Source organism: Tyto alba, unplaced genomic scaffold (genome assembly GCF_018691265.1).
Source record: "Tyto alba isolate M040663 unplaced genomic scaffold, T.alba_DEE_v4.0 Super-Scaffold_18, whole genome shotgun sequence".
Lineage (NCBI taxonomy): Eukaryota > Metazoa > Chordata > Aves > Strigiformes > Tytonidae > Tyto > Tyto alba.
In genome coordinates, this window is record NW_024881280.1 from 24,625,869 (window position 1) to 24,650,411 (window position 24,543).

Consider the following 24,543-nt stretch of genomic DNA (forward strand, 5'->3'; position numbering starts at 1 on the left):
CCCTCCAGGAAGGGGTGAAGAGAAGGGTTCAGATGGCTGAGTGTTATTCAGTACAGCCTTGACCGGGAGGACGGCACCAGGACCTGGAACCTGCATGAACTCCAGTGTTGGTCAAATGTAAAATAACGTGTAGGGGAGAAAAACCCTAACATTGCATACACAGTGACAGGGAGCGAGCTATTACACAAGATCTTACATTGTCCTATATCACTCTGTGGCAGTGCCAGCTCAGCACTCGGTGGTGGTCCAAAAAGCGCATTGCATGTTAGGGACTGTCAGAGGAGGGAATTGCTGGAAGCCAGCAGCCTGTGTTACAGAGATGCCCTATGTTTCCCACTCCTCCCGAGGCCTTTGCCACCGCTGCAGACAGGCTGCTGGGCTGAGCATCTCTGGGCTGCCTTGGGCGCTGCCTCCATTTGCTCAGGCTCCTGGCCCCAGGCACAGCACCACCTCTGCCTGTGTCCCCAGCGCTTGTTGTGCTCAGGTGGTCACCCCTGGCTCATCCCGACTCTTTTCTCTTCCAGGGATTCTGCTCCTGGCTCCTTTCTATCTACCAGATGAAGTAAGTGTGTGTCCTTGGCATCACAGCTGTGCCCCACCGCTGCCCACCCCTGGGGAGCTGATGCCCACAGGTGGTGGCCCATCACCTGGAGCTGCTGGGACCAGTGGCAGAGGAGAGCCCTCTTAAACCATCCACCCTGGAGAGAGAGCAGAGGGCTCACCTCTGTGTTTCCTCCTGGCCCCTGCATCCTGTCCCAAAGAAAAGGGCTTCAACCTCTTCTGGCAGGAGCCAGTCCTGTAACGGGATGGCAGCCTGAGGGCTGCTTACATCCTTCATTCCCTCTGTGCCCAAATTCCACACGCCACAGGCAGGATGCCATGAGTTGGCGTGGGTTGTGTGAGGCCGGAGCAGCCAGTGTCCCTGGGGCGGGAGGTGGTGGGGAGGCACCACCAGTGCTCACCCACACTCGCCTCTCCCCCAGGGATGAGGAGATTCAGAGCAAGTGTGGGATCGACGCCACCACCTACCTCTCCTTCCAGCGGCACCTCCTGGTACTGCTGATGCTGGTCTGCGTGCTCTCCGTGGCTGTCATCCTGCCCGTCAACTTCTCAGGGGACCTCCTGGGTAGGTGCTTCGCCTATCCCCAGGTCATGGGATAGCTCAGGAGTGTGGTGCGAGCTTCCCCGGCGTCCGTCAGGGTGAGCACTGTGCCGGTGGGACAGAGGGCAGAAGAACCCCTCTGTCAGGAGCCCCTGTGTGAGCAGGAACCTACCATCAGCTGTGGGAGAGAGGAGCGCAAGAGGCAGGGAGCTTCAGGGCAGTGGGGGCTTGGTGGGGACCTGGGAAGTGGAAAAGGAGGGAGCAAAGACCAGAGCCGCTAACCCTGCACGCACGGACATGCGTGCTGCACTGGGTTCCCTTAACCTCCCGCTTCTCCTCTTCCCCTGCAGGACACAATCCCACCCACTTCGGCCGGACAACCATCGCCAACATCCCGACGCAGTACGTGGCTCCCGTGCCCGGGGGGGGGGGGGGCTGTGGGTGCTGCCGCTGTGGTGGGCGCTGCTGGGAGCACCCAGGCACGGCGCTCACCGCAGCCCCTTGCCGGGGACGGGGACAGGGACAGGTCCATGTGAGCCGCACGCCGGTCACGGTAGTCCCCGTGTCTCTCTGCACCATGCCCAAGCACAGTCACGGCAGCCAGCACGCTGGCACTGCTCGCTGCACCCCGCTGCCGGCAGCAGTGCTCTCGGGGTGCTGGGTGGCTTCATTTCTGTAGTATCTCAGCCAACGCCCTGGAAGCTGCCTCTCTCTTCCCTGGGGTGGGAGTCCCGCTGGGTGGCAGGGGTGGCCATGGGTGAGACACTGAGCACCAGGCTGGTCTGCATGCCACGCGCCCGCCGCAGTGCTTGCTGATCCCCTTCTTCCCTTCCTCCAGGGACCGTCTCCTGTGGCTGCACAGCATCTTTGCCCTCATCTATTTCATCCTCACCATCCTCTGCATGGCTCACCACTCTGTCCACCTGGAATACAGAGAGAACGAGAAGGTAAGCAACCACCCCTCCTCCAGCCCTGCCTTGTTCAGTGCTAACGGACAGCTTTGCGCTTTGTGGAAAGGATGGTCCCAGTAGGTAGGGAGGGCTTTAGAAAAAGCCTGAGGGCTGGCCAGGCAAGGAAAGATATGGCTGTTTTTCTCCAGCTTTTGGAGAAAGCCTGGCATCCCAGAGCCAAATCTCGCTCTCTCTTGCCGCCTTGTCTCTTGAAATTGAAGCTCTGCTGTGTCCGTCTGGGAGGTGGCAGTGTCCAGCTATGCCCCTGGGGTCTGGGAGTGGGCACTGAGAAGGGCTGTGCTGATCAGTCTCCAGGGTGGCAGTCAGTGCCCCAGCTCGCCTTCCCGGTGGCTGGGCAGCAGTGAGACATCCCACAGAGCCCCTGCCCACCCACCCCCTCTGCCCCTTCTTCTCCCCCAGGTCGCCCGGACACTGATGGTTACCCACATCCCCAAGGAGATCACAGACCCTTCCCTTATCATCAAGCATTTCCAGTGAGTAGCAGTGTGCCGCGGCCTCGCCGGGTGGCTGGCAGGCGGGTGGCAGGGGCTGTCCCCGTCCCCCGGCTCCTGGTGCCACCATGTCCCTGTGCCCGCAGCGAGGCTTATCCCAGCTGCACCGTCACCAACGTCCAGTTCTGCTTCGATGTGCGCAAGCTGATGAAGCTGGATGTGGAGAGGTGAGTCCGTGCAGGTCCCCCTTGCCTCTGCGGGTGGGTGTACCACGCCGGCCCACCCTGTCAAGGGACCCAGTCCGTTTGCTGCTCCCCGAATGACCCTCGCTCCTGTCGGCTTCCTGGCAGGCGCAAGGCAATGAAGGGGCGGCTTTACTTCACCACCAAAGCGCAGAAAGAGGGGAAGATCATGATCAAAACCCACCCCTGTGCCCGCATCTTCTGCTGCCGCTTCTGTGGCTTTGAGCAGGTAGGAGGGTGTGGGCAGGGCTGCAGGCAGCACATCCCCACTGCGGGCAAGGCAGAGCGTGGCAGCTTGCCTGTGCCCCAGCCTGGCCGGTGTGGCTGAGCCCCGGCTGCTCCCGCAGGTGGACGCCGAGCAGTACTACGGGGAGCTGGAGGAGAAGCTCACGGACGAGTTCAATGCTGAGCGCAACCGCATCACGCTCAAGCGGCTCGACATGGCCTTCGTCACCTTCCAGGACGAGCGGATGACGGCGGCGTGAGTGCCCCTCGTGCAACAGGCACGGCGCTGTCCCCCCAGCCCGGCAGCCACCGCTGCCGGGGAACTGGGGCACCTCGCCGGCTTCTTCAGCCAAAGCCGAGGGATGGGTCTGTCTCTTCTGTGCCTCTGCCACCTGCAGAGATGGTCGCTTTGTTGGGGCTGTGGGGAGGGTCTCACGAGAAGTGTGGGGGGGGGGATCCTGAGCCCTTGGTCTGGACCTGACCCCCGGCTCCTTCCTCCTGCAGGATTTTGAAGGACTACAGCCACATCCATTGCCGCAAGCACCCCCAGCAGTCTTCTGTCACCACCGTGGTCAAGTCACACCACTGGGGCGTTCGCTATGCCCCTGCACCCAGCGATATCATCTGGTGAACCCCTGTGGTGGGAGGGAGGGGGGGCAAGCATGTGGGGGGAACCCCTGCCCATACCTTCAGGGAGCCCGTGCCCGTAGCTATAAGGAACTCATGTATCTACAGGGAACCTGTGCCCATATCTGTAGGGCACTCTCCCAGGGTGGCAGGGGCTGACAGTCCCTCCTGTGGCCATAGCAGAAGTCAGCAGGGGTGACAGGTGATCACCTCACGGGTGGCAGGGCTCAGCCAGGTGAGGTTTGGGGTAATTGCCAGGCTCCGATATCTCCAGCCTGACTCCAGAGCTTCCTGGTGGTATGGACCTCTCCTGTGGCCATCCTCTGGTCCTGGGGCTCTGCACATGTCAGCACAGCAGCACGGGGAAGGCGAGAGGGTGAGCTCAGAGCGACGACTGCCACGATGGTTGGTTCTCTCAGTGGGAAGCAGAGCTTTGGGGGGCCGGATTGGGACGCCCAGGACACATGGCTTTTCCTCCACACCATGTCCAAGTTGTGCTTTCCTCTCACAGGGAGAATTTATCGGTCCGTGGCACATCCTGGTGGGTGCGATTCATCCTCCTTAATATCTGCCTCTTCGTCCTTCTCTTCTTCCTCACCACGCCAGCCATCATCGTCAACACGATGGACATGTTCAACGTCACACACCCTGTGGAGAGCCTCAAGGTAGTCCCTGGGGCCCTATGCCAGCTTTCCTAACGGGTGTCCATTTCCATGCTTGTCTGTGACAGGGGGAGGGTGTCAGCTCTACACTGGCCCAAGCAGACAAGCCATCACTGGGAATGGGAGCTGGTGAAAGGCAAGGAGTGGTCATGGCCCTGCTTGCCATCCATCTCTTTCTTGTTGTGTGTCCAGTGGCAGAGCCTCAGGGCACCTGTGCAAACCTGAGCTTTGGTGCTGGTGTCCACGGAGGCGGGGAGCAGGTTGTTGTCCATGCAAGAGGAGAAGGGTGGGAAGAGCTCTGGGAGATGTTAGGTGCTGCCAGCAGCACATCTCCTTCCTGCTCATTGACCTGTGAGCTGTTGGACAGGCACTGGGGCTCAGAGCATGCCCGTGATGCCTTTGGCCGGCTCCAAGCTCTTCTCTCCTGAAACAAATGCCCCTGCTCAGGGAGGGGATGCCCCAGCCTGCCCACTGCACACACCATCCTGTGCCAGGAAGCCTCCATCAGGCTCCTGAGGGGGTGTCCGGCATCTCTCCTCCTGCAGAACCCCATCATCACACAGTTTTTCCCCACACTGCTGCTCTGGGCCTTCTCCGTCTTCCTGCCATTCCTCGTCTACTACTCGGCGTTCTTCGAGTCGCACTGGACGAGGTAACGGGGCTGGTCCCCATGCTTCCCCAGGGCTGTGGTAGATGGGAGGAACTTCGTAGGACTCACGGGACCCAACCTGCAGAGGGGCAGGCAGTGGAGCAGCAGACCCCCACAGAGCCCCATGGGTGGTGCCCTCCATGGAAGGAGCCTCAGGTCTATGCCCAAAGGAGCCATTTCCTTGCAATAGCCCTAAATTCTGCCAGGCTGCTGACAGAGGCCAGTGGATCTGGTTTTAAGGTGGGTCTCAAGAAGTTTGTGAAAGGGATGGTGTGCTGGTGGACTGGCAGCGGCAGGACCATGGCCCTGACTTGGGCAGCACATCCCAGCTGTGCTTCCAGCCCTCCAAGGTAGAGGTATGGGTTCAGGATCCTCAAAGTCTCCTAGCAGGGGAATCTCTGCCCAGCTCCTACAATGTGCTCTGTCTGTCTTAACCCTTCACTGGCCCCAATCCCTGTGTCTGGTCTACTGAGTCCTTGCAGGAGCTTTTTCACCACCTCCCTTCCTTCTCCCAGGGGAAACGGGGGCTCCTGAACCTGTTGTAGACACCTATCTGACTCCTGTTGGGTGTCTACACCAGCAGGGATGGTAGGAAACGACAAGGATGAAGGAGGTGAGAGCTTTCTGGGAGGACAAGAGCTTTCACTACAACAGATTCCTCATGGTGACTCCCCCTGAGCCTGGAAGAAGCTTTGCAAGACCCCAGTGGCTGCACAGATCAAATGCACATGGCTTCTTGGGGCTGGGAGTAGCTCCTTGGTGAAGAGCGAGACTCAGCCCAGCCTCTCCCTCCACCAGCTGCTCTGCCTCGGAAAAGTGCAGCATTCTTCTCTTGCCTCCCTCTCCGCAGGTCGAGTGAAAATCAGCTCACCATGCACAAGTGCTTCTTCTTCCTTGTGTTCATGGTCATCATCCTGCCCTCGCTGGGGCTGAGCAGGTACGGACCACCCTGACAAGCTGCTCCCCAGCAGCCGGGATCTCACCCGGGATCGCACCCGGGCCCCCTGCCTCCCACGAGCCAGCCCCGAAGGGCTAGGGGCCCACTGCCACTGAAACACAGCTGTCTGGGGAGGAAAACCCTTGCTCCTTAGCCGTGCCGAGCTGCTCCCTGACAGGCACGGACAGAAAGCTCCCCTGCAGAGGAGGGGAATGGAGCAGCTTGCCAGGCTGCCGTGGCTGACCTGAGGGTGCCCTGCTTGGGGCTCAGCCCTTCAGCACACCCTGAAAGGACCAGGTCAGGTGTCTGTGTAGCCCCAGCACGGCAGTCCTGACCGTCCAGGAGGCGAGCACCCATGCCGTGGTTGTCCTGTGTGGTAGAAAGGGGTGCTCTGGCAGTGTAGGGTCCAGAAGGTCTTACCCACCTGGGGCAGAGGAAAGCAGGCACCTCCTGGTGCTCCCCGTGTTGCTCTGCACCTCTCCCTCTTTCTGAGCTGCTCCTCTTCTACCCTCTCCAGCCTGGACCTTTTTTTCCGCTGGCTCTTTGACACCCACTTTCTGGATGAGGCCAATATCAAGTTCCAGTGAGTAGCAGGCAGCTCCCGAACCTCCTGGGCGAGCAGGAGCGCTCGACACCAGCCTCCAGCGGCTCTCCTGGCCACCTGCCCAAGCACCCTCTCACCCTCTGCATCTCTGGGCAGGTGCGTTTTCCTCCCGGACAACGGGGCTTTCTTCGTCAACTACGTGGTCACTTCCAGCTTGATTGGGACAGCCATGGAGCTGCTGCGCATCCCAGGCCTCCTTGTCTACACCGCCCGCCTCTGCTTCGCCAAGTCCGAGCCCGAGCGGCTCCACGTCAAGCGGGTATGTGGCTCTGGTCACCTCTGAGCCTAAGCGATCCCCGGCACAGCAGGGATGTGCTTGTTGGAAACAGACCATCCTCGTGCCATGGGGACTTCAGGCTTTATGGGGGATAAGGCGGGGGAGGCAATCGTGTGAACCAGGGTGCAAAGGCAAGTGCGGCCTTTGCAGTGGCAGAGGCAGTAACAGCGCTGTTGGTTGTGTCCCAGAGCCAAGCCTACCAGTTCCAGTTTGGACTGGAGTACGCCTGGACCTGCTGCATCTTCTCTGTCGTCATGACCTACAGCATCACCTGCCCCATCATTGTCCCCTTCGGTGAGTCTGATCCCATGCGCGATGGTCCCGCTGGCCCCAAGAACAACTTGTCCCAGCCACCCGCAGTGACGCGGGAGCGCGAGCTTCCTACGTAGTACGGGAGGGCAGCCTTGGTCATAGTCCCCTTGCCTTGCCCTGCCGTCCCTGCAACCTGGCTGTCCCTGTTGTCCTCCCCCCCCAAACGGCCCCTCTCCTCCTGCCAGGGTTGCTCTACATGCTGCTCAAGCACATGGTTGACCGGTACAACATTTACTACGTGTACATCCCCACCAAGCTGAACCAGCGCCTCCACGTTGCTGCCATCAGCCAGGTCGTGGTGGCCCCCATCCTCTGCATGTTCTGGCTGCTCTTCTTCTCCGTTCTGCGCCTCGGTAGGGAGAGCTTGGGGCTGCCCCCCACCACTGCTGAGGGTCACATCTGATGCCTGGGGGGGGACAAGCCACTGGTGTCATCCCTGAATTGGGCATGGCATGGTGGATGGGAAGGGGGAAGGTGTGATGGAGACCTGGCACATGGCAGAGGGGTGTCAGCTAGTGTTTAGGAAAGGGGGTTAACAGCTTGTAAGACCCAAAGCAGGCGCCAGCCTGGGGCTGCAGCAGGTCCTTGGTGGCTCATGTGCTGCCCCAGTGTCTCTGTGCTCTAGGTCCCACCCGCCCTGTCACCCTCTTCACCTTTGTGGTCCTCCTCTCCTGCATCGTCTTCTCCTTCTTTGGCCTCTGCCTGAAGAAGCTGCAACCACGGAAACCCTCCAGCTACCAGGTGAGTGCAGACAGCCACCCATCCTGTTCCCTCGCCGCGCTGCATCCCCTCCTTGCCTCTCGGGGGTGTGTTTGCTGTGGGGAGTCTGAGATGGCACCTGGCTGCCCCTCCATCTTCTGCTGGTGACCCCCAAACCATTGTTTCCTCCCTGCCTCCGTCTCTCCAGATGTCTGACCAGTCTGAGGGCGCCTTCAATGATGTGGAGCGGAGCAGCGTTTCCTCCACCCCCAACTCCAACGTGAGTACCCCTCCCCAGCCCTGCTGCGGCCACCTCCCCTCACTCCCCTGGGCCCTGACGCCCCCCTGCCCCCCCGGGGCAGCTCTTTGTGGCCACCGTCCTGCAGGAGCCTGAGCTGAGCCTGACGCCGGCGGCCTCCCCGGCACACCAGTCCTACGGCACCATGGGCAACCACCTGGAGCCAGCGGAGGACGGGGAGGACGGGGGGCTGCAGAGCTTCGAGACGGAGCTGGAGACAGTGGAGGGCGAGTACAGGAGTGGCCCTGTGATGGAGAGCCAGGCCCGCTACCAGTGAGCATCCCTGCCACCGGAGCGAGGACCAGCCGTGACACGAGTGGAGGACATGCCGGGGGGCAGGAAGGAGCCTTCCCAGCACTGGTGGGGGCCGCCTCGCTGACAGAGCGGGGGGACAAGAGGATTGATGTGAGGGGGAGACCCCATTGCATGGGAGGTAGTGGGAGGCTCTGCCGGTCCCCACCACTGCCTGGAGCAGCTCAGCCCTGCCCCGTGTCCCCCCCCCCCCCCCCATACCCACCTGCCTCTTCCAGCCCACTGTGGGGAATAGGGGGTGCAGCGGTGTGGGGAGAGGGTCCCTCTGAGAGGCCATGCTTTTGGGGGCAGGAGGGAGGCCTTGGCCCCTCTGTGAGGGGGAAGCAGCCCAGACAGCTCAGATGAATGTGCCCACTGCCAGAGTGTCCCACGGGTCCTCAGTGGCAGGGATGGTCAACCCTAACCTTTGCTTCCCACCCTGTCTGCCCACTGCTTGCGGCGGCCATCCCGCTGCCTCCCCTGGTGCCAGCTGTGGAGGCTCCTGCCCACCCCCACTGCCGCCCCCAAGGCTTTGCCCGTTAAAGCCAGGACTGCTGAGACACCCGTGCTTTGGTGGAAGAGGTGAGTGCCCAGGGCTGCTCCCGCATCTGCCCAAGCACCAGCGGCCCTGCCCCTTAGCAGGCATCAAAATGCAAGTCCAGCTCTTCCCCACCCTCCCACCCCATCCCTCCGCCACTCCTGCACCGTGCCTGTGCCCTTGGGTCCGCGGGGAGAAGCGGGAGGGCAAGTGATGAGTGTGTTTAATGGCTGCGAGGACAGCTCCTCATCATCCTGCTCCCTCTAGCAGCATCCCTCTCGTGCTCGCGCTGTCCCTGGGGCTGGCCATGGGACCCTGCATGGCTCCATCCTGTGGCAACAGAAATGGGGGGGGGGAATAACTGGCAGGAACCCCAGTGTCTATGTCCTGGCTCACTGCATCCTGCCCCTGCCCACGAGCCGCAGCCATGGGATGCTCCCCCAGCAGCCACACCACCTCTCGAGTGTGAATCCTGCTGTGGTCAGTGTAAATGTGCCGGCTCCTGCCTGGGCAGCATCCCTGGGGTTTTCCATCTCATCCGCAGCAGCCGTGGAGGCCCCTGGGGATGAGGGCAGATCCTCACCCCGCTCAGCCCCTCTCTCACCAGGCTAGCCCACCTGGACATGCTGGCTCCTCGCTTGGCCCCACTTTGGCCTCAGGGCTGGTTTTCCTGCTCCTGATTTTCCTGCTGGCTTCAGAGCAATTCTAGCCGCCGTGCCGGGACCGTGCATGGAGGGAAGGGACGGTGATGCGGCTCTGCCGGCACTGGGGCTGCCGGCATGGGGAGTGATGCTGTGCAAAGGCAGACACTGATCATGGCAATGCCACTGGGATGGGGGAGGCACAGTGTGTCAGTTCTGGGGCTGAGGTAAGAGGCAGCCCAGCAGCAGGCTGTGGGGTCTCTGTTGGACTCAAGTGGGTCCTGGGGCGTCCCTGGGGGGCTGGTGGCTCTCAGCTCAGCCAGCTGGCAGCCGTGTGGCCCTCGTCCCACCCCATGCTTCTGCATGCTGGGACAATGGCAGCAGCATGCTAGCCACTGAGCGATTGCCTCAGGGGAGCCTTGAGCTCAGCTGCTCCCTCCCAACCCAAAAAAAAGCACTGGGGGGTGTGGGGGGGCTTGTGGCTGCCTGCCCAGGTGCCCCCAGGGCTGCCTGCAGTGCAAGGAAGGATGCTGGTGGCCTCTCTCTGGGTGGGAGCAAGTGCCTGCGAGCGGCACCACGTCCTCGGGAGCTCGGGCTGCTGGTCCGATTGCCCTTGGCTGCCCCGCTGTAGGAACGTGCCAGAGGTCTGTACCTTCTCGTGATTTATTGCTATGACCGTGCCTTGAATAAAATGACTTCACCCAGCTGCTGCCTGCTGTCATCACCCCAACACATCCTGCCCGGCGCCAGAAGCGGGGACCCTTGCTGCTGGAGCCTGCAAAAGTACCCCAGCCACTTTCCCCACCTGTGGGCTGCTTTTGACCCTTCATGGGCATGTCCTGTAGAGGCTTCAGGGGCGAGGTGCCCTCTCAGACACCTCCCCACCTCCAGGCACCTTGCTGCCCACCATGGGCCCCACAAAAGCAAACCCCAGTGGGTGTGCAGAAGCAGCAAAGGCGGGGGATCAGGGGACCACCCCACCACGTCCCCTCGGAAGGGCTGTCACAGCCCTTGGCACCATCCCCAACATTGGCGATGGGGGGGGCAGCCCTGGGACAGGCATGTGCCTCACCCACCCATCCTCTGCCAGGACACCACTGGAGGGGCACACACTGCCTGGGGGGGGACCAGGAGAGTGGCCTGGAGCTCCTCTGGGACCACTGCAAGGAGTGGGGCAGTGGGGGGAACCCATCCCATCTGGGGATGGAACAGATGTTCCCAAAGCTGAACTGCCCACCAGCAAGTCCCGGGGAAGGGGGTGAACACCATTTTGGGAGCCTCTCTGTAGGTTTTGAGCAGGCAGTGCTCTTCTGCTCCCCTCTTCCCTCCCAAAACACACTCTTTACACCCAAATACCTACTTGAATGATTTGCCTCTGATTTCAGCAGGTCCCTCCTGCCAGCCCTTCCACTGCTCCCCTGGGATGAGCCCTGCCTGGCCAGCCTGGGTTTCCTTTTGCACGAAAAACTGGGAAAATTTTAAACCCCACTCTTCTCATCACACATCCCCACAGAGGCCCCCCACAGTTCATAATTAGTGGTGAGCAGGGCTAAATGCAGGGCCTTGCTGGCACCAGGGAGCTGAGGCAGGAGCCCTAGCTGTGAGCGAGGGCTGTAATTGCCTCCCCGGCTCATGGATCTCCTGGCCCTTGTGCCGGGGAAACATATCTCAGCCGAAGGAGGTTGTGTAAGCCCCATCACACTGCGCCTCCGCCACGCCAGCCCTCAGAAACCCACTCACCTGATTACAGCCTGCGCATACAAAAGTCCCTCCCAGCTGGGGCCCAAGCAATTGCACAGCATCTCCCACTGCGCCCGGCGGCGGGCAGTGCCGGGAGCATTCCCGCTGGGCGGCATCCAAGGCGAAGGGGCGGTTTGTGGGAGCTGTGGCAACCCTCAGCACTGGTGCGGGGAGGCGAAGGCAGGGGTGCTGCTGGTGGGTGCGATGCTGGCCTTTCCCCGCCACGCTGGGGTTGGGCTCCCACTGCCAGCCCTGAGGCTGGCTGCTGTGCTCCAGGCCAGGAAGAGCTGGAAAATTTATTTTAGCGATGAACCACACAGAGGATTTCTTCACTTTCATATCTCTGCTGTTCTCCTCACCCTTTGCAGTCTGTTGCACGTTGCCCTGCGGAACAAGCCACATCCTAAACATTGCCCAAGGCAGAGCAGCGTGACTTTCCCTGGATGCTCTCCTGTGGCAGGGCTGGGATTTCCAGCCCTCGGGAGATGTTATTACAGACCCTGAGCTGCCTTCCCCACTCTAGGCACCATCCTTCTTCAGGGCTGTCCTGGGTTGAGTGAATGGTGGGGTTTTTTGGTGGCAGGGGAGGGGGCTACAAGGGCCAAGTACCCAACTCTCCCAGGGATGGAAACCCACCATGTCAAACCTTGAGCATCCCCCGGGAAGGGGGAGACAGGACCTCCTGCATCCCCAGCAGCTGCTCCCTGGGGCCACGGCCCCACTGGCAGGGAGGACACTGCACGGAACAGGGCAAGACTTCGCTGCCACGCCGTGCCCTGCGGCTGCAGGCAGCCAGCAGTGAGTGGGTGACCAGCAATGAGTGCGCCAATGCTATCTCAAAGAACAAAAGCAGCAGCTGAACAACAGAAAAGGGGTTTTTAGGCTGATTGCTTAAAACTCTAATTCCATTAAGAGATCATTAAATTTGAAGGGTAACGAGCAATCAGCAGCAGGACGCCTTTGGTAGCCCCACTGCCGCTCACCCATTCAATTATAGGGCACAAAAGCTCCCAACAGACATTTGGTGCTGGATGCCTTCTTCTGTCAGTTGAGCTGAACTACACAAGTACTCCCAGGGACCACTATCTCCAAAGCTAGAGCCAACAAGAAGCCAGTAAACCCATCCCTGTCACCATCTTTTTTTTTTTTTTTTTATTGCCTTGCTTGGGCCATAAACATAAGACAGCAAAAAGGGCCAAGACTCACTGTTGATCTTTATTAAACAGTGCGGCTGGGTATGAGGCACACAGACTAGTTCAGTTTTCTTGGGACTTACACAAAACATGGTACAGAGAAGTCAAGGAGCTGGGAAAGCTACAGGGAGCAGGGATGGTTTGGGGGAGCAACACCCACACCCCACCCATCACACAGCTGCCTACTTGTCACACAGAGCCAGAAGGTCCCCCCGTAATGCTGAAGGCTGATGCCCCAGAACAAGGTTGCAAAGAGGACATTCCCATTCCCAAACCCTCCTGCCCCATACCACGCCATCATAGCCAACGCCTCCATCCCTTACTGCCTGGCACGAGAACGCATGAGGCCCTCACCTGACCCAGGTGATGGAGAGAGCCATGGGCCAGGATGCACAGCACCACGCTGCAGGACCGCAGAAGCGGAGCCTGGTAGCACGGGGAGGACCGCGAGCATCTTACACAGGGGTGTTCACTGCCTGTTCCACAACAGCCCTTAGCTCCCCTCCCAAACACAGCTGGAGGGCTCCTCGCTTGCTGGAAGCCCCCAGCCACCACCAGGCCTGGTGGCAGGGAAGCAGAGCCCCATCTCACAGGGCACCCCATCACCCCCTTCATGGCATGGGGCTGGGAGACCTCAGCCACAGCTGTGAGGAGCGGGCAGCCCTCTCCTGCCCCAGAGAAGAAGAGGTCTGAGTAGAGGAGGAACATGTCTCTAGAACAGGACCATCTCAGCCCTCTACGCCTGGCTCCCCCTGCCCTGAAGAAGCTGCAAGAAAGGGTGCTGTCTGTAACTGAATGCTTGCTCCATGTCCTTGCCCTGGGGCTAGTGACAGCTGGAAACATGGTTCTGCCTGTCCCACAGCGACTTCCACATAAAGATGAACTCTTTTTCAAAGCGCTCGAGTTCAGCTCCCCCCAGAACTCTCAGGTGCTGCCTCTCAGTCATTTCCTGGTATTTCTTCCAGCAGATGCTGTCTTCCCACTCCTGTCCTGACACAGCACTGCTGCATGTACCTAACTGAGTGCCTCGCTGTGCTCCGAAGCAGCTGTGTCTCAGGTATGGCTGGGAGGGATTACTAAAGGGTGAGGAGCTCTGCAAATGGGCACTGTGTGCAGCTGGAAAGCACTCCAGGTCCTGACAGCATCGACAGAGAAATTCCAGCTATGCTTCCTCTGGCCAGAAGCCAGAATGATTTCTGGAAGCTGTTGCCATGACATGTTTGCAACCTTCATTTTTATTTTAAGACGTCTACACAAAGCAGTAAAGAGCCACCACTGTTGCTGCATTTCAGCTGGCTCTAAGATTAAACAAACCGGCCAAACTAACACAAAGCCTTTCAGCTGGCAGCCCAGACCTGCGAAAAGCAGCCTCACCGTGAGATTAACGTGACCCCACTGCTTGAAGCATCCCTAGGAAACACACCAAGTTGTGGCCAACCTGACACAAGGAAAAGACATGGTTCCCATCCAAGGGAGAGGCAAGGCAGAAGAGAGCACCAGGATTAACCATCCGGTAGTGATGTGTTGGTGAAGAGAGAGGGGGAAAAGCTCCCCGCAGGGTTTGGGGAGGACAGCCACACGGCACAGCCAGCTCCCACCCCTGCTGCCCCTGCCCCTGGAGGGAGCCAAACCCACCATCGCCACAGCTGAACTGGGCACAGCAGCGCAGGAGGAGCGAGCAGGGCCAGACCTGGAAGGCCTTGAGTAAATAGGCAAACAGGATTTCAGGCAAATAAGCCCGAGAGGTCTGCGCTAGCTGTCATCTAACTAGGGTGGGTAGCAAGAGGAGGGAAGATGAGCCAGCTTAAAACTGGAGTAGGTACATGGGTGTTGAAGCTCCAGCTAGCCCGAAGGAACTTGGGCAGGGTGGCATACCTGTGCTGCGGCACTCCTAGGCTTCACTGCGGAGACGTACCCTGCCAGCCCTTAGCAAAGGCAGAGATGTGGTCGTGTCAAAGCAAGGCAGGATCACTGGGAGAGCCCCAAAGCACACGTGACTGGAGGAGACAGCAATGGGCTGGTGCACAGAGAAAGACAGAGGTGGAGAGAGGCAGAGAGCGTGGTGTGAGCGCTCCCTCTGCCCAGGACCGCTGCGTGGTCAAGGATGGGGATGGCTGGCAGCATTTAGTCCCCTTCTGGGAGGGTCTCCCAGCCACGTCTCATGGCTTTCACCACAGCACCATAGAGTTTGCTCCAAGCCTCCCGCACATCTGGGCTGAAGGCATTGCCAAGGCATTTCTCCAGCATGTACAGCAAGGACTCGCCGACAGTCTGAAAAACCAAACAGGGAGGCGTCAAGTTCAGCACTGGGGAACGACACGCAGCCCCTTCTCTCGCTTCACTGCCTTTTTGGACTTCTCCCATTGCAGGGCTGCTGCTCCTACACCACCAGTGGGCCCAGGACACCCCATCCCTGGCCGCTCAAAGGGGAGCCAGAGCCAGCCCACACCATCTCCTTCCCCTGCCCTGTGCTGGCCCTCACCCCACACCCTGGGTGAGCAGGGAGTGCAGGCAGGGGGCAAGGGCTGACACCTCGCCTGTGACACTAGGGGAGAGGTACACATCCATCCTCCACAGCTCCCAAATGCAGGTAACCAGCCCCATCCCCTGGTAGAGCAGCGGATCAGAAGAGCTGAGCAATGCCCTGATGTCAGGAGAGTGGGTCATACCCCAGTCTGAATGCTCAGGGGCTGCCTTGCTGCCTCTCAGGCCTCTCCACAGGGCACTGCTCCTCACAGAGCTGCAGGCAACCCCATCCAGGAGCACCCACACCCTGAGCGCAGGGCTGGTGGGGATCGCTACCCCAAGCAAAGGGGACCCTGCTCCCTCTGAAGAGTACCAAAGCTAGCGGTATCAGGAGGGAGTCATGTGTTGGTTAGAAACCTTTCCTTCAACCTGCCCTCCCCGGCTGTGTTATCCAGCATTTCTGGCCGTGCCTGATGGCAGAAGAGAAAGCAAGGGTTCAATATGGAGGATGCTCCATTCTTACTGCCATGGAGGAAACGGGGGCTGAGGTGCAGCCACCCCATCCCAGTGCAGACACAGAGAGAGGTGGATGCTCCCTTTCCCAGGTGCGGTGAGGTTTGCCCAGAGCATTTGATGCAGAGATCCAGGGCCCAGGGCAAAGGCTGAGCCTGCCACCCTGTGTCACAGGAGAGACTGCAGTGTCCCAAACTGTGGTCCTCTTCAAACAGGGGAAAGGCCTTACACCCCTCTGTCCTTTCTCCCTGGGCTTACTGGGGGAGGGCAGAAAATGAATGAAGCTCAAGGGTTTCCCTGATCAAGCCAACATTGCTACACAAGTATCAGCAACTCAAGGGCTGCCCTGAGCCACCAGCCTTCTCTCCAGCTGGCTGAACCTAGCAGGCGTGCGCAGAAGGATGGGGACAGCCGAGGACTGCAGGCAGGGCTGCACAAACACAGCCGCAGAGGGACAAGAGGGGACACCTCACCGAGAAAGACTCAACCTTCACACCGACTGCCTGGTGCTTCTTGCCGAGGTTGCAGAGATACTCTTCCAGGCAGGACAAATTCTCCAGGTGACTCACAGCAGCATCGATCACCAGCATCACCTGCAGGAGCACAGAGGCAGAACAACATTAACGGCAAGGCTCTGCTGCCCTCACAGAGGAACAAAGAATCTGACCCCTCTACTTCACCCTTCTCAGCCTGACCACCTCCCAGCCCAGCAGACGCCCTCTGAGCTTTCCTTTGCTCTGCTGCAATCTGTGTGTCACATCAGTGCGGCATGCTGGCAGCAGCACGCACCACATCCTTCCATGGGACACTGCCAGAGGGGACAGAGCAAGCAGCACTGCTGACCTCCCTGGTCCAGGGAGGGTAAACAGCCCGACAGCAGATCAGTTACAGGCTAAGATCTAACACTGACAGTCATTACAGCTCTTAGGACACCAGGACAAGTGCAGGGGAGCCCTGGAAGGTGCCAGGACTAGAGTTTCCAACTAGAAGTTGCCAAGATGGTGTAATTGTGAATAAGGCAACTCCTATTCTAAGATCAGCCAAGGTGTTTTGAGGAGATAGTGGATAGCACAGCCAAGAGACCTGGTCTGGTAAAGCACATGCCGCTGTGGTCTGCCAGGAGCACAAAGACTCAAATGGAAACAGGACAGAGAAGGGTTAATGAGGGATAAAGGGAACAGACACGCCAAATTAGAAGAGATTAAATCCAGGGCATAGTTAGCTTGGCAAAGCCAAGAGGTGATAGAATTGTGCCCTATAATTTCAACAGGGAAATTATCTCCAACAAGAGCAAAGAGCTATTTCAGCTCAAGGCAATAATAGCAGAAGTAAAAATGGACTTAACTTTGCCAATAAACAGAGGCTGGAAAATAACAAAAAGCTTGCAGCTATCAGGGGAGCACAGTCCTGAAACAGCCTCTTCCGAGGAATAAAGACAGGCAAGCGAGGCACCAAGCTGCTTTAAAGACGGAGCCAGACAGTTTATGAAGGCATCTGCAAGCCAAGGCTGTGCTCTGCCCCAGCGTGGCTGCTCTTCAGGGCTCAGCAAAGGGTCTCTGCAGCACCGGCTGTAATTCTGTCCATGCACGTGCTCCTCCAGACGGCTTCAGCATCGCTCCTCTCCCTGTTTTGGGGGGAGGCAACTGTGTATCGCAGCACTTTCCCGGAGGCTGTCCAAGGGATGCCGTGGGCCTCCTGGCTCTGCAGCCGCACCAACAGCCTCTCCACAGCAGTGGGTCGGCAGGAGCCTGGCCCCCCCCCAGCTCCGTGCCACCTCCTGGTCAGCGTGGGGCCAAGCAGAGGGCTTCAGTCCTTGTCTGGACAGAGGTGAGCTCACAGAGGCACTTTCACGGTAGAAGAAGGGGGTTTCCAACATTTACAAGAGGCAATTCACGCTCAGATGGGAGCGTGGAAATCAGCATGGTGCTTCTTACCCACCACAACCCACCTCCTCATCCCTTCCCCACCGTTGTAGAGCACTTTGTCCTGGCAATAGCACCTTCTGCTAGCTAGCATGGGTAACCCCCTGCAGTTACCATCTCAGGAGGAGACTTGCCATGTGTCCCCTAGTCAGACACCCCACAGTCCCAAGCCATTGCCTAAGGGTTTCCTCCTCCAGGACGCTGTGCTCCAGCCATGCCCCAGCCCCGCTTCTCACCTTCCTGATGTGATCCAGGAACTCGGGGGCAGAGAGGCACTCCTGAGGGCTGGAAAACTGCTTGCAGTTGTACTGAAAGAGGGGCAGCAGGTCAGGGTCCAAGTCAAACAACCTGCAACAGCCAGAGAGAAACCCCCAACTTCTCACTTCCTCAGCTTTATTTAGAGTTCTCCTCATCCCAGGAACAACCCCATCAGCGACACACCTGCAGCCCCCCGCTCTGCCTCCCTTCCCACCTACTGGTCTCTCCGCACCTGCGAAGGACCCAGAAGTTCCAAAAAAATCTTAGTTTGGGGCAACACGGGTTACCTGTAGTCAAAAAAGTCTTTATTTCCCCAGCCCACAGCCCCAGCTCTCAGATATGTGTTTATGGCACCTGAGGACCATTCCCAGCTCGCTGGAGTTCCTCCCAGTCCAGCCCTTCTCCCCAAAGTCTTGCTTGTTGTCTCAACTGTTCCCATTTCTACCTCACGATCCCCTTGAGCCCCGAAGCTCCCAAATCCAGGGAAGGCCTGCAAGCCCCACCAGCCAGCTTTCCTACTTGAGCAAGGGGGTGATGTACAAACTCAGTTAACGCCTCACTTTCCCACAGCTTCACCAGCTCCCATTCCACCCCACCCCCCCCGCCATCCTCCCTGCCAGTATATGCCAGGCACATATGGGTCTCAGTTGCAGCCACCCAGGCAGATCTAACAGGCCGTGGAGACAACAGGGAATTCAGGCAAGACAATCTCTCTTCTTCCCATCCTGCACACGGAACTCCTGCATCCCTCTCCCCCTCCGCTAAACCCCCCAAACCTCGCTGTTGCTGCTCACAGCCCTGCTCTGCGAGGTTTGGCTCCTGCCTGCTACGCGCCACCCTGGAAGCCGGTCATCATCTCTCCGACTGTCCTTTTTTTAAACGACTTTTCACACACTTTTTCCTTTTTCTCTTCCCATAATCGAAACGTCAAATCTGCTTAGGAGAGGCAAGGAGCTGGGGTTCAGCTGTGTCCCCCCCCCTCCCCGGCGCTCCATTTCCTCCGCCCTGGGGCTGGATCCCTCCCCGGCAGGCAGGGCTCTGCCCGGGGCTGCAGAGCGCCGGGCTCAGGGACAATTCGGAGATCGATCCCTTCCACACGCTCCCCGGAGTTGGGCGGACACGCAGCTCCTCAAACACCAGAAGTAACGGTGCCGAGGCGGGGGGACCGGCGGGCAGAAACGCGCAAAACCTGCCCGCTGCCTCTCCCCCTCCGTCTCCCCATAACAAAGTTCTCGCTGGCGGAGGGTGGGAAATGCCGGGCAGCCGGCCGGGAGCCATCGCCGAGCGAAGGGAAGCGTTTCTCTGCCAGAAGCGGAGCCCGTCCAGCCCCGCGGCGGGGAGGGGGGGGGGTGCCGGTGGCCGGGTCCCCCCTCCCCGCCGCCCCGCTCACCTGGTGAAGAGGACGAGGCCGTGCTGCTCGGGGCTGCCGCTCACCCGCCGCCAGCTCTCCCGGATCAGCGCCCGCTGCCCGCCCGACAGCGGCATCCCGCTCTCCATGGCGGGGGGGGGGGGGGGGGGACCTGCCCCTCGCCGCCCGGGGCCGGGCGCTCCGCGGGCGCAGGGGCCGCCCCTCGCTCCGCCGCTGCCCCCCCCCCCCCCCGCACCCCCCGCACCCCCGGGCGGGCGGCACCGCGCTCACCTTTGGGGGGGGGGGGGGGGGGGTCCCCGCCCCCCGCCCCGCCCCGCCGCCCCTCTCCTCCACCCGCGGCTTCCCCCCACCGCCTCACGGGCAAGGGCGAGCTCGCTTTGTATTTCCCACCCGGGAGAAGGCAGGAAGAAAAAAAAAAAAAAAATAAAAAAAAAAAAAAAAAAAAAGAAAGAAAAATTAAACCCCTCCAAGCCCCCCACCCCAGGCTCGCGGCCCCTGGTCAGGAGTCAAAAGTTGAGCTCGTTCGTGGCTCACGTTTTCGGATGGGCCCGGTTCTCCCCAGCCCGGCAGAGCAGGGGTAGCGAGGGGCCCACCGGCACCCAGCCACCTCCGCTCGCCCCTCAGCACAGAGCCCCCCCCGAGAGCGACTGCGCCGTGGGGGGCCCCAGCACCACACCGTCCTCTTGCTCTTGGCCACTGCCACTGAGACTCAGGACACCCCACAGCCACCTGCTACAGGCAGATGCAATCTAGGCACTGCAAGATACGTGCTTAATTTAAGGCTAATTAAGCCAGCTGAACCAGGCACAGTTGTTAGTAACAGACCAGAAGACATGTCAGCTTTGTCAAACGTTTTCAGGGCACCCAGCTTCCCTTTATTGCTCAGACAAAGGGAAACACTGCTTGCAATTTGGCCCCAGGCTTTAGGCAGCACGATGAAATAAAGCAAGAAGGGGCAAGCGAGGTCTCAAGCAGCACAACAGAAGTCAGGAAAGCCAGCAGTCATGCAAGTTAAGGTTTTCAGAAGGATGCGAACAACACAAATGCACAAATATTACCAAAACCATCACAGTCTGTTCTGAAATAACAATCGTGCTGATCTTATTACAAGTTCTGGTTCTATACATCAGACTCATCTCTTGTAATCAGGAGAGAAGACAGCAGCCTCTGACCCAACCCAGGAGCGCATTCACTCAGGGCAGGCAGAAAGGAGGCTCTTCTCGTTGGAGTACCGAAAATAATCCCCGGGAGGAGATGAGTTCAAAGGCACTATGCTACACCATCGGCCCCAGCCTGTCCCCCAGGGGCCCTTCTCCTAAAGAGCCAGAGTGACAGCAGTGACAGCAGGAAGCGACCAGAGACGACGTCTCTGCAAGTGCCAGAATTAATTACCTATTTTCACAGGCTTTCGAGACCTCGCATTCTCAGCCCAGACCAGACAAGATGGTGTATAGGAGAAGCTCCATATATATTAGAGGAAGCTGGAGAACCCTGCCCTAAAGCTGGGCCCTTGAAGAGTCCAACAAACTCACAGGGAAATCAAACTGTCAGATGAGATTAAGGAGTCCCACAAATACTTACAGATAGATCTCTGGCTATTGAGCCACAAAACAAATTATGTTCTAGGTATACTGTGTTTTGAATGGCATTGCTAGGAAAGACTGACTTAATGTCAAAGGTCCCAGGTCCTGGACAGATGCAAATGGCTTCTGTCAAATCCTGGCGCCTGTTAAAAGTACAGCATTTTATCTTTCATGATAACTAAGAAAAGCCCAAAAAGCACATGATCTCTACACATCTACATTCTTAGGGAACAGGGGATAAATAGAAAGTATTCATTAATAAGGAAAAGCCATGAGCTCCAGGGCCATCTCATGGCTGCGGGGGTTGGAACACGCAACCTGCCAGCCCACAGTGGTTCCTGCTGTTGGCCACCATCTTCTGGTCCACAACAAGCTCCCACTAAAATCAGCATCTTAGCTGTGTGGCTGCAAAGGAACATTCACACTGGGGACTGACAGATCAGTGCGATGATAACTGCTGAAGCCGCAAGGTGCCGGAGAGCAGCTCGGCGAGCAGCAGGAAATACCGGGTTAATCTGAGCAGGGCAGCTAACACAAGCCCCGTAGTGCCAACACAATAACATTTAGCTGTCTTGCAGCTGATCGAGCGCACCAGCAAAGGGCATGGACTGTCATCCTTTATGCACCTGCACGAGGTACTCTGACATTTCAGCCAGTTGTCACAACCACACCAGAGCCTGGCTGGACGGTTCAGCCTGACCCTGCTAACAAGAAGGGGGAGCAGGACAGGCGGGCAGTGGTGTGATGCTGGGGTGCTGGAAGGGAGAGCAGAGTCCTCCCTAGACCCCAGGATAGGGAGGAGCAGAGTTGAAGCACGTACGTGCAGTCAGAGCAGCAACCCAGGCTGAGTATTTGCCTAGCAACATTTTGAACGTATTCAGAGCTGGCTGACAGAGGAGGAAGAGAAACACCGCAAAAGCAAGTTGCTGTATTTAAGAGTGATCAGAAGCTCCTAAAGCTTAGTTGGGCTGTGGGGACACATTCCCTCGGGTCTGTGCAGGCACCATGCCAGCTAGCATATCCCAGGGCAACAACAAAAGGCAGCTGCAGCCATTCTTCCCGATGGCAAGGGTAGCTCAGACAATAGCAGCGAAGCCATGACGGCAAGGGAAAATGGTGGCTCTTGTCCAAAGTTCCCCCTTGCACCTTCCCTCCCTGCTGCAGACGGTGGCTGCACGCCGAGCGCCTGCAGACGAGGCACAAGTGTCAGAACAGACCAGGCATAACGGCAGCAACAGGAGTGCTGAGCATGAGGAAGTGTCTTCTCCTTCCGTGGAACACAGAGGTGCCCCAGCTGATGAAAGGGGCAATGGGCTGGCCATACCCTTGCCCACCTGTTGGCACCCAAACCCCACGCTGGTTTGACGCTCAGCAGAGTCTAAGATCCAAAGAGAATTAATTCCTTCCCTTCCCGCCAGCAACAGCTCCTTCTGGGCAGGGTATGGGCACCTGCAGGAGCAGTTTCCCCACCTTCCCTGCCCCTCTGAACAGTGAGTCCATCCCTTTGCTGCCTTCTGGCACTGGTACATGCCCTCTCCCTTAATAAAACCAGCAGTTTTTTCCCTGTGACAGCATAGATCTTCCAGAACAGGAGGAGGGAACTGGAAGGTGGAACTTGAGGTGGGAGACAGGGAGGGTTCAGGGGTAAGAAACATCTGAACCACCACTCACATGACTTAAAAGAGTGAGGGCTGGGGAGATACAGTGCTCTTCCCTGTGTGCAAAGCAGCTTCTGCCTTGCAGCTATGTGGCTGTCAGAGGAGTTCCTCCTGCTGCCATGGCACTGACGTGCTGACAGCACGAGTCCAGAGAGGATTTAAAGCACAAGGATAAACAAACAAGCAAACCTCCCTTCTTGTTCAAGTGTCTTGTGAGCCTTCAAGCATGAGGAAGGCCCAGGACACATCAAGAGATTGAGCACTGCAAATGTTTCCATATTCTGAGGGTTTCCTGTGATGCTCCCCAGCTTCCTTGGCTCTATGTACCTAGCCTGGCAGCTCAGCTCTTTTCTGAGATGTTCTTGGATTTCTACAGGACTGTCCCTGGAGCTCTTATGAGTGAAGAACCACCAGGTCACCAGCACTGAGTGCTCCAAAATCATCTGTAGGCCGCTTGGAGAAAGGGGAGGCAAACTTCTGGAGGAACTCACTGACCTGCAAAGAGGACGATAAATCTCTTTTGTGCTTTGGAAGAACACAAATTTATAATGTTTTTAATTTGCAGTGGGTCTTATTATTGAAATCTACAGTACCTTCAAGTTAGAGTACCAACACTCATAACCCCCCCTTGCCAAGTGTCAGCTCTACTTGCCTTGGTTTACCCACAGGGAAAGAAACTTGCCCAGTCTCGTAAAACAGTGTGACAGAACTGGGAATAAACTCGCAAACACCAGCCCCCAACCCTGAGCTCAGGGTTCAGAGTGTGTGGAGAGCAACCCTCCCTCCCCAGGGACACCCCGTCAGCCTGGCCCAGGGGTGACTGCTCTGCACGTGTTGCTGTGGCACTGTCAGTTTTCACCCCAGCTGCCGTGCCAACAAACCCAAATCCCTCTGTGGGCTCCTGCTCATTTTCAGTTCTACATCTGTGAGTTTTCATGAATAATGTTGCTCTAATCTATCTGCTTCAGGCTCCCTGCTCACCTCAGATACAGGCTCCTGGGCTTAGCTAATTGCCTTTTTTTCCCCCTTGCCCCCAGTCTCAAAAGCCCGGACCGTGACGGCTCCTCTTCTCCCCAGACTCCCGTCCCCATCCTCAGGTGGGAACTGAAGTCACGCAACATTCCCAGCAGTCTTCTCAAGCTACCCCCTCAGGCCATGGTGCGGCACAGCTCAGTAGCAAAGAAAATCACAAAATACAGTTGCATAACAAAAAGCAAAAGAGATGCAGGAGGGAATAAGCATGCCCATAAAATGATGAAGGCAACAGCTGCAGAGTTCACTGGCTGCCACCACGCCTGCGGGGAGACCAGGGCAGCACTACCGACCTTGAGAATTTGGGCTACGAGGAGAGGGATAGGCAGAGGGAGGATGAACAATGTGGGGGGAGATGATTCAACAACAGAATAAAATGAAAACAGGTCTTCTGGCTTCAATTTGCTACTAGACATCCCTAGGTTCATCTTGAATCTACCAGCTGGGGAAAATTTGTACAGGCAGGTGAAAACAGTCCAAGTCTGGCAGGGCATCTGGCAGGATGTGAAGCAGGGAGAGGTCAAGGTGACCACACAAAGAGCTGCTAGCCTGAGTATTTTTGACTTATGAGGCTGTTGGACCAGGTCTGGCACTTACAGATACTCAGACTTTACTTTAGTTGTTACCTTGTGCTCTCTAGCACAGTGATAATCCACCAGCAGTTGCTACTCCCACCAGCAGGCTGATCTTCCAAGAAGCAACTTCTGCCTTTTGGAAGTCACTCTACCAAAGTGAGTTCAAAAAGTCTATCTACCATGTCAGTCTTGACACACAAGCTGAGTTTTATCATAAGGCACAACTATAGAGGTGAGAGCGCTCCAAGCTGGTGGGATGCAAGCAGCCCTGGTCCCAAAGCTCTCCAGCCTCAGGAGCTCAGCACGGTGTTCTAGCTAATATGCCTGGCAACTTGGCAAGCACTCAGCAGTTACCTGGCTTTTGCCCTACCTAGGGACAGCACACATGGGCTTGGATCTTCCTCCAGTTGTCCTTATACTTCTGGAGTGGATCATCCTTCAGCTGCTGAAACATCATGGCAAAAGCTCGGTGGAAGGATGCTTTACTCCCTGTGCAGCCTCCTCTGTAGTTCCCCCACTGGATTTGTCTTGTTCGAGAAGTGCTGCTGGTGCTGACCTCTGAAGTGCTCATTGATCGTCTTCTCTCTGATCTCAACTCCATCTGTTCTTTCCCTCCTTGAAATCTGAATTGACATCATTGACCATGGCATCTCCTACAGTCATTTGACCTACAGCAGTAGTCTCTGAGAATAGCATCTTTGATGTGATTTATTAAAACAAGGATTTTG

General features: G+C 58.0%; 2 protein-coding genes across 5 annotated transcripts in view; one reads left to right on the forward strand and one right to left on the reverse strand.

Moving 5' to 3' along the window:
- The window catches only part of TMEM63C (transmembrane protein 63C), a 34,319-nt gene extending 24,109 nt beyond the window's left edge, over nt 1–10,210 (forward strand). For all 4 annotated transcript variants that reach the window (XM_042790914.1, XM_042790912.1, XM_042790911.1 and 1 more), the window contains 19 exons: nt 525–562; nt 984–1,126; nt 1,453–1,504; nt 1,941–2,049; nt 2,473–2,546; nt 2,651–2,731; nt 2,855–2,975; nt 3,094–3,227; nt 3,476–3,598; nt 4,110–4,263; nt 4,806–4,912; nt 5,760–5,846; nt 6,364–6,429; nt 6,547–6,709; nt 6,916–7,021; nt 7,225–7,392; nt 7,665–7,780; nt 7,947–8,018; nt 8,101–10,210. In XM_042790914.1, coding sequence (XP_042646848.1) covers nt 525–562; nt 984–1,126; nt 1,453–1,504; nt 1,941–2,049; nt 2,473–2,546; nt 2,651–2,731; nt 2,855–2,975; nt 3,094–3,227; nt 3,476–3,598; nt 4,110–4,263; nt 4,806–4,912; nt 5,760–5,846; nt 6,364–6,429; nt 6,547–6,709; nt 6,916–7,021; nt 7,225–7,392; nt 7,665–7,780; nt 7,947–8,018; nt 8,101–8,313 — 2,127 coding nt within the window. In that variant the 3' untranslated portion in view covers nt 8,314–10,210. The remainder of the gene's footprint in view (nt 1–524; nt 563–983; nt 1,127–1,452; nt 1,505–1,940; nt 2,050–2,472; nt 2,547–2,650; nt 2,732–2,854; nt 2,976–3,093; nt 3,228–3,475; nt 3,599–4,109; nt 4,264–4,805; nt 4,913–5,759; nt 5,847–6,363; nt 6,430–6,546; nt 6,710–6,915; nt 7,022–7,224; nt 7,393–7,664; nt 7,781–7,946; nt 8,019–8,100) is intronic.
- Nucleotides 10,211–12,442: 2,232 nt separating this feature from the next.
- Nucleotides 12,443–19,193, reverse strand: NGB (neuroglobin). The gene is made up of 4 exons (XM_042790919.1): nt 18,989–19,193; nt 17,577–17,688; nt 15,892–16,011; nt 12,443–14,710 (listed from the first exon to the last, which is right to left on the reverse strand). Exons 1-4 carry the CDS (start codon nt 19,093–19,095, stop codon nt 14,564–14,566), a joined length of 486 nt encoding a protein of 161 aa, XP_042646853.1. The 5' UTR covers nt 19,096–19,193; the 3' UTR covers nt 12,443–14,563.
- Nucleotides 19,194–24,543: the final 5,350 nt, after the last annotated feature.

Excerpts from the sequence above, each read along its gene's own strand:
- NGB (XM_042790919.1), bottom strand. The coding sequence starts at position 19,095 with ATGGAGAGCGGGATGCCGCTGTCGGGCGGGCAGCGGGCGCTGATCCGG. Across the intron at positions 17,689-18,988 it reads GGCCTCGTCCTCTTCACCAG|GTTGTTTGACTTGGACCCTG; the intron begins GTGAGCGGGGCG and ends TGGCTGTTGCAG. Across the intron at positions 16,012-17,576 it reads TCCTGGATCACATCAGGAAG|GTGATGCTGGTGATCGATGC; the intron begins GTGAGAAGCGGG and ends GTGCTCCTGCAG.